Source organism: Aulonocara sp. 'chitande type north' Nkhata Bay, linkage group LG13 (genome assembly GCF_057382095.1).
Source record: "Aulonocara sp. 'chitande type north' Nkhata Bay isolate Kocher_YH1m ecotype deep benthic linkage group LG13, A_spYH_male_GT1.1, whole genome shotgun sequence".
NCBI lineage: Eukaryota > Metazoa > Chordata > Actinopteri > Cichliformes > Cichlidae > Aulonocara > Aulonocara sp. 'chitande type north' Nkhata Bay.
The window spans coordinates 21252515-21265889 of NC_141356.1; the positions used below are offsets into that span (position 1 = coordinate 21252515).

The 13375-nt window shown below is 38.2% G+C and overlaps 1 protein-coding gene across 2 annotated transcripts in view; it reads left to right on the forward strand.

Moving 5' to 3' along the window:
* grid1a (glutamate receptor, ionotropic, delta 1a) overlaps positions 1-13375 on the forward strand; it is a 307772-nt gene that overhangs the window by 203268 nt on the left and 91129 nt on the right. For both annotated transcript variants that reach the window (XM_086259143.1, XM_086259144.1), the window contains exon 3: positions 5679-5963. In XM_086259143.1, coding sequence (XP_086115269.1) covers positions 5679-5963 — 285 coding nt within the window. The remainder of the gene's footprint in view (positions 1-5678; positions 5964-13375) is intronic.

The following is a 13375-nucleotide window of genomic DNA, read 5'->3' on the forward strand; positions in this document are numbered from 1 at the left end:
TCATATGTAGAAGTGGGCACACTGACATGGAGATGTACTGTAATGCTTTTTAGGCAGCATTAGAAGAGAGATTTCAGAAGACGGTTAACGGGAAATGATGACTACATGCACTTAAATGTGTTTCAAACACCAGCACCTATCTGAAATCTAATTTTAATACAAAAGACTCCAATAAATGCAATGTCTGGTAAAGCCTATGACTTAAATGTATGTTGAGACTCTGAATTATTTATTGAGTTAATTTCTGAGGCAATAGGCTGTAATGATATTGCATTGAATTGAATTACATCGTGAGGTTTTCCTGGCCCCAGTGGACAAATACGAATTGTACATTAAAGTTCAAAATTCACAAAGGTAATATTTATCATTGCATTCTGCTGAGCTGTAGGTCTTTCTGTTATTGAATCCACCCCCTGAATATAAGCAGTTTTCACTGTACTAAGCTTATTTCTGCTATTCTGTCTGTCACTTATCTGGAGGGTATAATTTACTGAAGTGAAATACTCCATCACAGTTTAGATGACGTGGGCAGTCTTAGCATCAATAGTATTGACAGGGTATATGTACCCTTATCGTAGTCTGACAGATGAGAACAGGTACTAGGAAAGGGCCAAGGATGTTTATCTTCCCAAAAGAGAGCACAAGATGAGATTGAGAGAGTGAAGGAGAGAGCTTGATTTAGAAATGGTTCATACCTACTGCAGGTGCAATGTTGCCGCACATTTATTTGTTGAATGGAGTCTTGGTCCAGCTGCCATATACTGATCTCTCCCATTTGTCCCTTCTGTGTGGTGAAGTCCTATTATGTTGTGGGAAGCTGCCAAAAGCAGTGTGGAAGGACCCATTTATAAGAAATGAGACAAAACATCCCGTCTCCTCTTAGCTGTGCACAATATGGACATTTTAAAGCTCTTGCAAATTATCCAACAGCTAATACATAAAAAGAAGTCCACTGTGTTCCAAAGCCATCAATGACTAATTCAGCAGCAGAGCATTTCAGTCCGTGCCCTTCATATAGTAATCAGTGTGCTGACGGAGTTGAGTTTGATCCAAGTAGAAGTTTGAATGTAAACATATGGTGGGTTTAAATTATTATTTAAAGCTTGAATATTCAATAGAATATTCAAGCTGTGGTATTTTCTTTGTGGAAAATTTGTTAAATCAATAATTCATTAAAATCTGTTTTAATTACATTCAAGTTAATAGTGAAATGTCATGATTTTGATATTCAGAATAAATAGATGTGCGCTTATTATCAAAACAGCAAAAAGCATTGTAGCACCTTAATACTCTGACAAATAATCCCAGATTAATATAAAATCTCCCAGCATAAATGAAGATAAAGCATTTTATTCTGAATCTTGTATTACAAGCTGTCTCAATTAGATCAGAGTTACACCACTGTCACTGTAGGGAAGAGTTGCGTTGACAACACGCACCATTTATCTCAGTGTTGATTCCCTCCTTTGTATCCTAGGATCGAGCTCTGAGTCAGAGCAAACTAAATGAGACTGTCTTATTTAGGCTGTGAAATCACTGAGACAGGCCCAATTTATGCAATATTCACCAAGGCAGTGGTGTGGTGTTTTGTTTCATCCCTTCATATTACATTGGTAAAATGAGGGCGAGACACTGATGACATCCCGTTTTCGTGGGAAAACAGATTGCAGTGTCTTTTTTCAGTCTGGTGTCTTGATGATAATTTTCTCGCTCCATGGCCCATCTGCACAAAACTGAACTGGTCGGATGAGGCGAGGACTTGAGCAGAAAAATGCCATGTGCTTTTGCTGATCAGGGAGGCATGTATTTTACTGTGATGAGAGGTTTATCAAGTTTTTAAAGATATGCAGCTTTGATTAAAAGTGTTTAAAAATTCATACACCTACTGAATTCATTGTCCATCGATCAACCATATCGTTACTGATAGAAGAAAATGACGAATTCTCCACCGTGGCCATGATAGATTACTGAATCTCTCTTTCCAAATACAGTAACTTCTGCTTCCCCATTTGAGCTGTTACTTTGTAGCATCATGTGCCTTAATTTGTAGTTTATAAATTCTTCCAATTAGTTAAAGTAAATGTTAATCAACTATGTGAATTTAGAGCATTTTGCATGTGTTATTCTGGAAAAGTGAGGTTTTTTATATGACACATGAATAAGAGTGCTGTTGTATGCTGATTCTGGTTGTCAGATAGCTTGCAGGAAATGAAGGATGGCCTCTGTCGACTTCAGGGGGAACATTTAAGAGTCATTATTCCACCATTATCATCCTTGCCAATGACTATAGAGTACTCCTCCCTCCTGTCAGTTGGCTGTCTGCTGTATAATGGGCCTGGGGTGTCCATTACGAAGCCAAAATGGCTGAAGACACTTTAGCCACAGCCTGCTAAAAGCACCTGAAACACAGAGGTTAGGGGAGGTGACTCTGTCCTGATCCTATAGCACAAATGAAGGTGACGATTCCAGTTCACTGCATGACAGCTGATGGAACATTAGGTAAATAATTACACTATACATGAAGCACAAAATACAAATTTATAATCAGTCAATAAATTGCACGTTTAACATTTTGGGGATGATTATGTTTGCTCAGATGCGATGATAAAATAAAATTCCCAGTTCTAACCTGGCTCAGTACTTGTATTTCAGGCACACAGAAACATTAAAATGAAAGGTTCTCATTTTAATTCCATGTCACTCAGTCCTCGGGATTCACCTTTCACTGATATCCTAAAATCAGCCAGTGCTTTCCTTGTAAAGCTCTGCTTTTGAGCTTTGAATCTCACACTTAAAATAAAAATAAAGGTGTTCAGATTAGGTTAAAATATACCAGATACTAAAGTTTTTGTTATGTTTGCTCCTTTTTGGTTTTTTTTTTTTTATTATAATTTTCTTCTGTTCTGCCTTACATTAGAAAAGTCATTTGTGCAACCAGTCGTTTATTTATACTGCAGTTTATTATGCTACTGCTTAATACTCGCAGAAATGTGTTTTATTACCCATAAACCCTTGGAATGTTATACTTCCTGCCCTTGCCTTCATTTTAAAAAATGGCTGTCCCTTGGTAATCAATGAAATGTGCAAACTATGCATTTCTTCTTTTCTGTATTCACCAAAATCTGAAATGGACAGTCCCAAACTCATCATTTCAACTTAGAATTCATATACCCGGTATGTTCTGTCAATGGACAAACTGATCCAGGTCTATTACAAGTATCTTAATGGCACAGGAAGCTGGAATTCAAGCCAATATTACACCCTTCCCAACTCTGTAAAGTTTGTAGTGAGTAGGCTGCACCTGAGAGTGAAACTTGTTAAAAGAGAATCGGTAACTCTTGGGAGCAGACTGTTTCCAGTGTGTAGTTCAATACATATTGTTGTTGCCAACAGACACATTTAGATGTTGTATCCAAGTTGAAGCATGTACTAGATTTGATCACTGCTGCTGGCATGACTTGGGCAACATAAAGGTATTTCATGGTGCCCTACAGAAAATTTGCCAAATGCCCTTTTGCACACCTTGGCTTGCATGTATGACTGTCTGTCTGTCTCTCCCACTCATGTACAAACTGTAAGACACTTCCTGGCCTGAGGAACATTTTCTTGAATTCCCCTGAGCATTCATGCAAAAAGCTACAAATAATCTCTCCACTACTCCCGCACCCCTTTCCTAATTCTCTCACATTTCTATTCTTATTCTTTTTTTCTTGTTTTACTTAAACCACTACAACCACGAATACAGTGCATGCCCGTCTACCTGAGATGCCCGATATTCCTTCATTCAGTCTCCTATTTAGTATGTTACTTAGTTTCCTCATACTTCCTCTAGTCGTGATTTAGAGTGCACTAATGTAGTCATGTGCATGCAGTCAGCAGATGAAATCGCCATTTGTCACATTAATAGTCCAGCTCTTCTGCCATACTTTCTCACACACACATCCACAGTCCTCTCCCACTATGTCTCCATTCAGTATCATCTCGCCTCACCACTTCTTCTCAGACCCTTATTCTCATTTATTTTCATCACAAAAACCTTTCTCTTTTTTTCACTTTTGCACGAAGGTTTTAATACCACATCTTACTTTCATGTTTATGATATGTTTGTGTACTTATTATGAAGGGGTTTGAATGATATAATTTGGTATTAGACCGCATCATTTTTCCTTTGTGCCAGATTCTGTAGACACTGAAGTAGACCATATAATTAGGAAGTATTATTAAATTCAGTGAGAGAACATTTAATTGCTGTTTTGTACATTATGCTCAGCTGTTTGTGCAATTATAAAAGCCCTGCTGTGCGAGAGACAGTGAGTTGAATTTTAAAAGTAGCATTTGTCATAGACTGTCCCATGTCACATGCAAAATTCGACAATCCCTGTAGTAGATGATTATGCAGCACATAACAGAGATAGAGCTTGAAATTAAATGCAAATTCAATATTCTTCATTTAAGCTGTTTTGCATTTGTATTCCTATCACTTTCTCTTTTGTGGTGATTGTGTTTTTCTCTGTTTTGCATCTCATAACCAAAGGGAAAACGGGAGCATACTCCGGGGGAAGGGTTAGGTCAACATTAAAGGGCTAACACTTTTTCATCTTAGAAACATGACAGGAATATAAGATGAGAAACTGATACGGGGTCAGAATGAGTCTTAGGGCTTGTGAAAATAGCATAATGCAATACATTTACACAGGTTTAGCAAATTTGATGCAAATATAACAATAATTTAATAATAATAAAAATAAATAAATATTTTTTTATCTGTAAGAAGGTTCAATAAGTACTAAGTTTTCAAAAAAATATAATTTTCTACCAATAATTTCATGGTTCACACTTTAAAGGGTTAAATGTAATCAGTTATTTGAAGATATAAAAGTATCTCGTTGAGTACCTCATCTTTGAAAGATGTGTCATTTTGTTCCGCTAGATGTGGTGACCTTCCCTAAGAGGATCAAAAATAGATTCCCCCCCCAAAATTGCACGTGTAAATAGAGATGTAGGGACTTTAAAACCACCACAGACATTACAAGCATGTGTCTGCAGTCCTAATCCCTGCTTGTTTACAGATTTTCACCACCATTACACATAAAACCAAGAGAAAGAGTGAAGGATATGTAGGACCATATCAAGCTGGGACTCACATGAGGCATCATTACATCTTAAAATATTCCTGATTTTAATTCATGCCAGATTCTTCCCACTTAGCCACCTCTTCTGTTTTGATAAGAACCCCACAGTCTCAGGTAGCTCTCTGCTGTTTTCAAGTAGCAGTTTCCGTTAGCAAGCGCTTTCCCTTTTTGTCTGTGGACAAGGATTAGAAGATACACTCACTCATCAACCTCATCTTCCACTGAATCTCTCAGCTACACATTATATTATAACTTTAGGGCAAACCTCCAACTTTTAGTGATCATTTCTCAACTAAGGGTCAGAAATAATCTTAAGTAGGATATAGCATCTTATTTTTTTTTTAAGACCAAGTGGAAAAAAATATGTTATTTTAAAATTAAATCCATGTCGGAATTGATTATGTTTTCATATCTTATTCCTTTTCTTCTTCTAATCTAATTTTCCCAATAAAATGTTTCTCAGTGCTTTGCCCTTAATTTCTTCCTGTGTTCTTTCTTTGCGTATTCACAAAGTCTGTTTTGTTTTGTTTTTTGTCTTCTGTCCAGCATGCGAGCTGATGAACCAAGGGATCCTCGCGCTGGTTACATCTACAGGCTGTGCAGCTGCAAGTGCCCTGCAGTCTCTGACAGATGCAATGCACATCCCCCACCTCTTCATTCAAAGAAATGGGGATGGCGCACCCCGTACTGCCTGTCAGCTCAACCCGAGCCCAGACGGAGAGAGCTACACACTGGCTGCACGGCCACCTGTTCGAATCAGCGACGTCCTGCTCACTCTTGTATCTGAACTGCACTGGCAGAAGTTCATCATCTTTTACGAGAGCGACTACGGTGAGTTGGGAAAAACGAGAGCACCTTAACAACAAATATATCTCATAAACATGACATTTGTATGTAAGATGGTTTCACTGCTTTCATTTAAATGTAAATATCCTATAACTATCTTCTGAGATGAAGATCAGGCTGCTGCTGCAGTAAAGCCGTATTAACGCTGAGAATTCATGTGCCTAAAAGAATAGACCAAGTGAGAAGTAAGCTGAAGGAACATCATCACTCCCACACAATCACATACTGTACTTCCCGCTGTTAAAAAATAAATCAAAAGTTCAGGAGGGAAAAAAAAAAAAAACGACATCTCACTGCTGCATTCAGTTTTAGCAGTATTGTCATGAAGAAACAAGTATGAGCTTAATTGGCTCATTTGTGGTGCAGTCATCTGTGAGGATGTGTCCCAACAGTACTTTATATATTCTCAAATGTTCTTCATTTCTGTTTAATTATTTTCACTATGAGTTCCCTGTGAACCAGACCTTTTGTGACCCACATTTGGGCAATTCACTGTGGATCAAGGAGTGATTGGCAAGGCAGTGGAAGGGTAGGAGAATGAAGTGGGCATATAAAGCCTTTTGCTGCATTGCCATTCATCAGATGAGACTTTGTCTCTGCTGGCTAATCTTTTTAGTTCTGGGAAGAGTGGAGTCCAGAAGGCAGTATAAATCTGTTTTATTTTTCCAGTACTGAAAACAACTGAGCTAAAGTTGATATAGTGTATAGTAAAGCAAGCCATCAGAATACCGGGGCCCCAGGCAAGTTCCCAACTGTAACTTGGTCACTATGTGTTTGACATGTTGGCTTACATTTACAAAGCTCTGTCCTTGGATTTCTTTCTGTCATTGCTACTCTTTGCAGAAATGCACTCTCAGCATTGAGTTGGATCAATGAAAGTCCACTACAGAAGGAAACCTGTCTGTGCTTCATTTTGACAAGCTGCCTTGCTTTTCTTTCTGACTAGCTGTCTATCTGACTAACTAGCTCTCTATATGTCTGTCTCATGGGGTCAGCATGTGTCTGACCATCTGTTTTGCTATAGATCTTTCTTTGTCACTGGCTCGCTGCCTATCTGTGGTAACCAGTGCTAACTGTCCTTTTTATAATGAGCTTGACTGCCTGCCATGTGTTTTGTTAGCTATATAGAGTGGATAGCTTAAAATCTCTGACTAACTGTCTGTCTTTCTATCCAGCAAAGCCATTGTTTGTGTGTCTCAATTCCAATCATCATACTTTAATAGATTCATGTGCAGTTTGGGAAATGTTAAGGCTTTATTTTGTCCTTGTTCACAACACATATCCTAGTCAGCATAATGTACTATAAATTTAGTTAGAGGTAACCTAAAGCGGCGTTCAAATAATTATTGCCATTAAAAGGAAAGAGACAATGGTTAGAAAAGTAGTGCCACATATCATGCTGGCTTTTCTGTTGATAAGCAAACAAAAGTAAACAGAAAGAAAAATCCCAATCAGATTCTTACTTGCCTGTGGTTTTCTTTGAAACAGTGCAAATTCTCCTAAGTACAGTTTGTTTGGGTTTATTTTTTCTTTTTTTTTTTTGTTCTTTGTTAGTAAGTTGTTCTAAACACCCTGGAAAACTTTCCATAGTCCTTTTGTGGATTCAGGCTGTCTCAGTTGCTTCTGTCTCTACATGTAATCTGGGACTGACTCAGTGATGTTCAAATCAGGGCTCTTTGGAGGCCATGCCATCTGTTGCAGGACACTGTCCATCCAGTCACTAAAGATAGGTTTTTAGCACTGGCTGGTTACTTGGTCTCTTTCTCCTGCTGCAGAAAAACATTTAGGACCAGTCAGACACGTCACATATGGTGTTGTGTGGTGGATAAAAATCAGAACATTCAAAATAACTCAGAATTTTGCACATTGCGGTATGCATATCACATGAAGAAGACTTGGCTCATCAAGAAGCTGTTCTAACAAAGTAGCCTTTTTTAAGTCTGCTAAATTAGACACTACAAAGTCAGCACCACTGACATGTGTGCTTGTGTTACACTATTTAGCTCTGAACTCATTTAATTAAGGAATGTAGCGGCTAATTATGATCCTCATCACAGAACAGTCCAAATACCTGTGGTGTCTGCTTTAAAGCAGTGCAACAGTGACTGACACAACTGTCTGCAAAGAAAAGTGCTGTCTGTTAATCTGTCTAGGCTTTCAGTGAATGTCGAGCTCTTACATATGTTGATTTGAGTTACATTTCTGTGGGAATTCTGGGATACTTTTTTTGCACTGGTACCAATAGAATAATAAATTAAAGAAGATATTTTTTATGAAATTAAGAAGCCAGAAAATGTATAAAATTATCAAAATATTGACATATAAAACAAGAACTACTGACAGTGGATGCTGAGAGGTTGGTTTTCATAGGTATATTTTAGCCAATATCAAAGTTTAGCCCTTTCAGCTAAACTTGTTGATTAGGACTTTTTCCATTTCTAAAGTTAATAAGACACTGTGACACTATTATGCCCTTAGGATGTGTTATGAGTATTTACAGCTACATCGAGTCAACATCTATGTATTTTCTTAAGCTGCAATGTGCTTTTGTCCAGTACATCTTTTAATTAAAGTGACGTACAGATATATGTGTACATATATGTATGTACTAGCGATTTTAACATTAATATTGTTAATATTGTTAAAACCGCCCACCCCCCACGCACAGGGTGATCTACGCTAAGTTGCTAATGGAGATTTACCACGTTATTGCGGTTATGGCATTAACGTCATTTATATACATATACAATATGTATATATATATATATATATACATATATACGTACACATATATGTATACATTGTGGTCTGAAAAAAAGGTTAAATAGACTTGAACATCAACTATTCTACAAACTTTTTAATAATATTGCTTCGTGTCCATATTCAGTCATGTTCATATGTTTATTTGGCTGATTTACTCAGTACCTTATCCCAATCAAAAAGCAGTCAGTGTGAAATGTGCAATGTAGTGATAGTTGAATTTGCTTAACTAATCATAATCTGGGCAAACAGTGAAAAGTAAAAAGCTAAAACATTTAATTAGACGTCACCGGTCCACTGCATTTACTTGATTCAGCCAGTGGACTAAAATGCTCATGATAAATACTGATTTATGTTTAGGTTTGAAAATGTTTCACTTTCTGAAAGACTCTCTGTAGGCAGAAAAGTCAGACACTTTCTCTGAACTTTGACTGAGTTATCAAATGATTTTTATTATTAAATGATATAGAAAAGGTTAGTAAAGGCATAAACCTGGAGTTGAACTACAAGGTGACAGATGGTTGTTAGTGCTGTTAGTAAAGGAACTACATTTCATCTTATTTATTATATATATATATATTTTTGCCTCTTATACCGGGCTGTATTACATAACACTTTCGTTTCATGACAGCAGTGTGAAATTCTGTCAGATCAGTGATGGAACTGCAAAAATGAAATATAGAAACTCCTCACAGCACAGGAGCTCAGATCACATTATCAGTGTTGGCTTCTCTCTTTTTAACAGTGTGAATATATATATATATATATATATATATATATATATAAAACAAACTCCCCGCTCACCCCTGTGGGCAGTCAATCCTTCAAGCTCGGGTCCTCTACCAGAGGCCTGGGAGCTTGAGGGTCCTGCGCAGTATCTTAGCTGTTCCCAGGACTGCGCTCTTCTGGACAGAGATCTCTGATGTTGTTCCCGGGATCTGCTGGAGACAATCGCCTAGCTTGGGAGTCACCGCACCTAGTGCTCCGATTACCACTGTCACCTTCACCCTCCACATCTTCTCTGAGCTCTTGGTATTTCTCCAGCTTCTCATGTTCCTTCTTCCTGATATTGCTGTCATTCGGAACCGCTACATCGATCACTACGGCCGTCTTCTTCTATTTGTCTACCACCACTATGTCCGGTTGGTTAGCCACCACCATTTTGTCCGTCTGTATCTGGAAGTCCCACAGGATCTTAGCTCGGTCATTCTCCACCACCCTTGGGGGCATCTCCCATTTTGACCCCAGGACTTCCAGGTTATACTCGGCACAGATGTTCCTGTACACTATGCCGGCCACTTGGTTATGGCGTTCCATGTATGCCTTGCCTGCTAGCATCTTACACCCTGCTGTTATGTGCTGGATTGTCTCTGGGGCATCTTTACACAGCCTGCACCTGGGGTCTTGCCTGGTGTGATAGACCCCAGCCTCTATGGATCTTGTGCTCAGAGCTTGTTCCTGTGCTGCCATGATTAGTGCCTCCATGCTGTCTTTCAGTCCAGCTTTGTCCAGCCACTGGTAGGATTTCTGGGTATCAGCCACCTGAATTGTGAGACTAACACCTTACTCTACATTAGAAGTGTACGGGGTGAGATTTGTGCTTTATTACAGCTTAAACAAGTGGCTTCCCTGACCTCAGGGGTAAAATATATAGCTCAGTGTAATGAAGCGTGTCAGGGGAGCCAATTCATTCCAGTCTCCACCAATGCATCAGTTGCATAAAAAGCACATTATGTAAACAACTTCTACAGCTTCACCTCTTCTGGTTACATTTGTCATTGTACATTTTCTACGTATAATTTGATTCTCAGTTCTGAGAGACCATATTCCATAATTTCTTTCATAAATAACAGAGATAACCTGCTTATACTTCTATAGCTCTAAGAGAAGCTGGACAACACTGTTTTACAGCTGTGAAACATCCTTGTGGTTTTGGCTTTTGTGCCGTCAGATAAATAGAAGAAAGCAAAATTATATGATAATCCTATAACAGCTTATTGCTACCCAACAGATCCTTTCAGCTTTGCTCTTGTTGTTTTTCTTCTTTTTCTTCTTTCTTTAGTCTAATTTTTGTGTTTTTCATTCAGGAGCAGTTTTTATATCTTATGCTGTTTTGTTTCTTTCAGCCTGCCCTACTTTTGCTGATTTAAGTCATGCTCTCTGACAAAACAGAAGGGTATCTGATACTTCAGCTTTTTTTCTTTTCTTTTTTTTTGTGAGAAGGGCCAAACAGATCCAGTTCATGTAAAGGCCATGAAAATTAATCTCTTCCACTGAAAAACAAACTTTTTGATAGCAAAGCGAGACTTTGCCATCAAGGACTGTGCAGCCTTTTGTGCGTTCTTTTCAAACCGACTACATTCAAAATGAAACTTTCATACAAAGATGACTGCCCCTGCTGACTTTTTATATATTAATTTAACTAAAGTTATGTGTCTCAGTAGTCTAGTGGTTTACACATTCACGTAACAAGCAAAAGCTTCCCAGTTTAAAACTAGGAAGGAATACAAGTCCCTTTGGGGTTATTTAGAGCATCCCACGTAAAACCTGGGGTGCTAACTGCTGTGGTGTCCTCTTGTGAATAAAGGAGCAGCTGAAGGTAGCTTTCTTTTTCACTAAATTTGCAGTTATGGGTTGAATTTTTGCCCTGACTTTAAATTTTCCATTGTAAACATACCTGTTTATTTTTAGACACCATTAAGCAGAAAGCAAAAAACTGAATAAGTCAATCATGCTATGCTTAGGTGATAATCTAGCTTAACATGCCTACCTACCACACACCTGCTCAATAAGCTACTTAAAAGATGTGATTACTAAATGGTAGCTTTTTACTGCTCAAACACAAATTGGATTAATATTGTGTGAGAGTGTGTGTCTGTGTGTGTGTGAGAGAGAGAAAGCTGACTTACACTTGCATTACAAGTATTAAGCGGACAGTCATTAACAGCAAATATTCAAGACTTTAGCCACCAGGACTTCATGGTATAGGTGTGCAGACTATGACATCATCATCAGGTTTGCTGATTTTATATCTGCCACACCTTTGACAAAATGGCCATGAACATAAAATAAAGATCATGGTTGTTCCATTATTTTACGTTTAGTGACCACTTTTAATGAGAGAAAGAGTAGCAATAGATTGCATTTTTGCATTTCTTTTTTGCCCCTCTCACACACTGCACACCCTTTATCTCGGTAACAAATCATGAGAACAACACCGTGCGTGTGCAGACGTCACAGGTTCTGCCACTTGTGCAACAGAGTAGATCCACAGAGTAGTGTGAGAAAGGGGAAAACCTCACACTTGTGGCACAGTACTGACAACAGTTTAGCCAAGAAGTCAATGCATTTGTTCTTTTAAAAAGAAAATCACTAAATCTAACAGCAAGATCACTAATTTGGCAAAGCCGAGGTGAACGGAGGTGAGCCTGCACTTGGTCAGGAATGCTTCTTTAGAGGGACACTCAAGCTGAAATTACATTTCTAAGAATCTAAAAATTGAATATCTAAATCTCAAAATTCAATCCAATCCAACTAATGAATATCTGTCTAGCTGAATTTTCTGGTCCTGCTCTAGCACTACCATGAATAAGGACTTAAAAATGAGGGAAAGGAGAACTACCTCATTTGTGATGCCGTCATTTTTGGCTTAAAGTCAAATGTCTTCACCTTATTTGACTGTAGTTTTGTAACAATCATGGCATATATGATTTCCAGAGTTACTGAAGGTTTAGGCACACTTTTGTAATAGCACTACAAGGTTTAAATTTGTGGATTTGAGTGAAACATTTCAGCATTTGTACTCATATTCATGTCTTTCTTGTGATGAGTTGTAAAATAAAAAGGTTCCAAAAGGCCAGAAAATGCCACAAAAATAACTCTGCTTAAGCCTTTCATGGGGGGAAAGAGATTTTTCTAAACCTTAAGTATCATTTTAAAGGTTTGTGATGTGTTATGTGTATGCCTCTGTGTATGCCATTTAGGGTGTGTTTTACACAATAGCTACTCATAACTGAGTGTATCCTAAAGGAAGCCAAGTATTGATTCTGTGGGGGTGGAAGGACAGTGGGAAGACTATCTGCAAATAAAAGCTTCTTAGAAATTATCTTGTCCTTTTATTATAACAAGAAGAGCATAATAGACAACTGAGTCAAGATTATAGGAAATCTAAAAGAAGGGTTGATTTTTCAGGATGCTCCTTGGCAGGTCTGTCAGAGTTACCTGCACTTAGTAATGACTGTGGAGCAGCTACATCTGTCTCTGTCCTCCCTGTGGTGACCATATCGCTGTTAAAGAAGGAGCGAATTAGCCTGGTATTAGGTGTAAGATTGATTAGGCTGCTTTTGGTCCCAAGTAGGGGGTGGTTCCTATGTAAAACATGCATTTATAACACAGAGAGAGTCTGGACATAGACAAACACAAAGGGTATTTCCCGTGGAGTTTTTAGCAAGCCTGCAGCACATCATAGGAAACGTATGGAAGACTTCTACGTCATGTCCTTTTTTAATGCATGTCTTATTGTGTTGCCTGATTTCATCTCTATTAATACTACATTTACACCACAAGGTCTTTAACACTGCCAGCTAACATAACAGCTAATTTCACAGGGAGTAAAAGTACATATGACCTCCATTTAT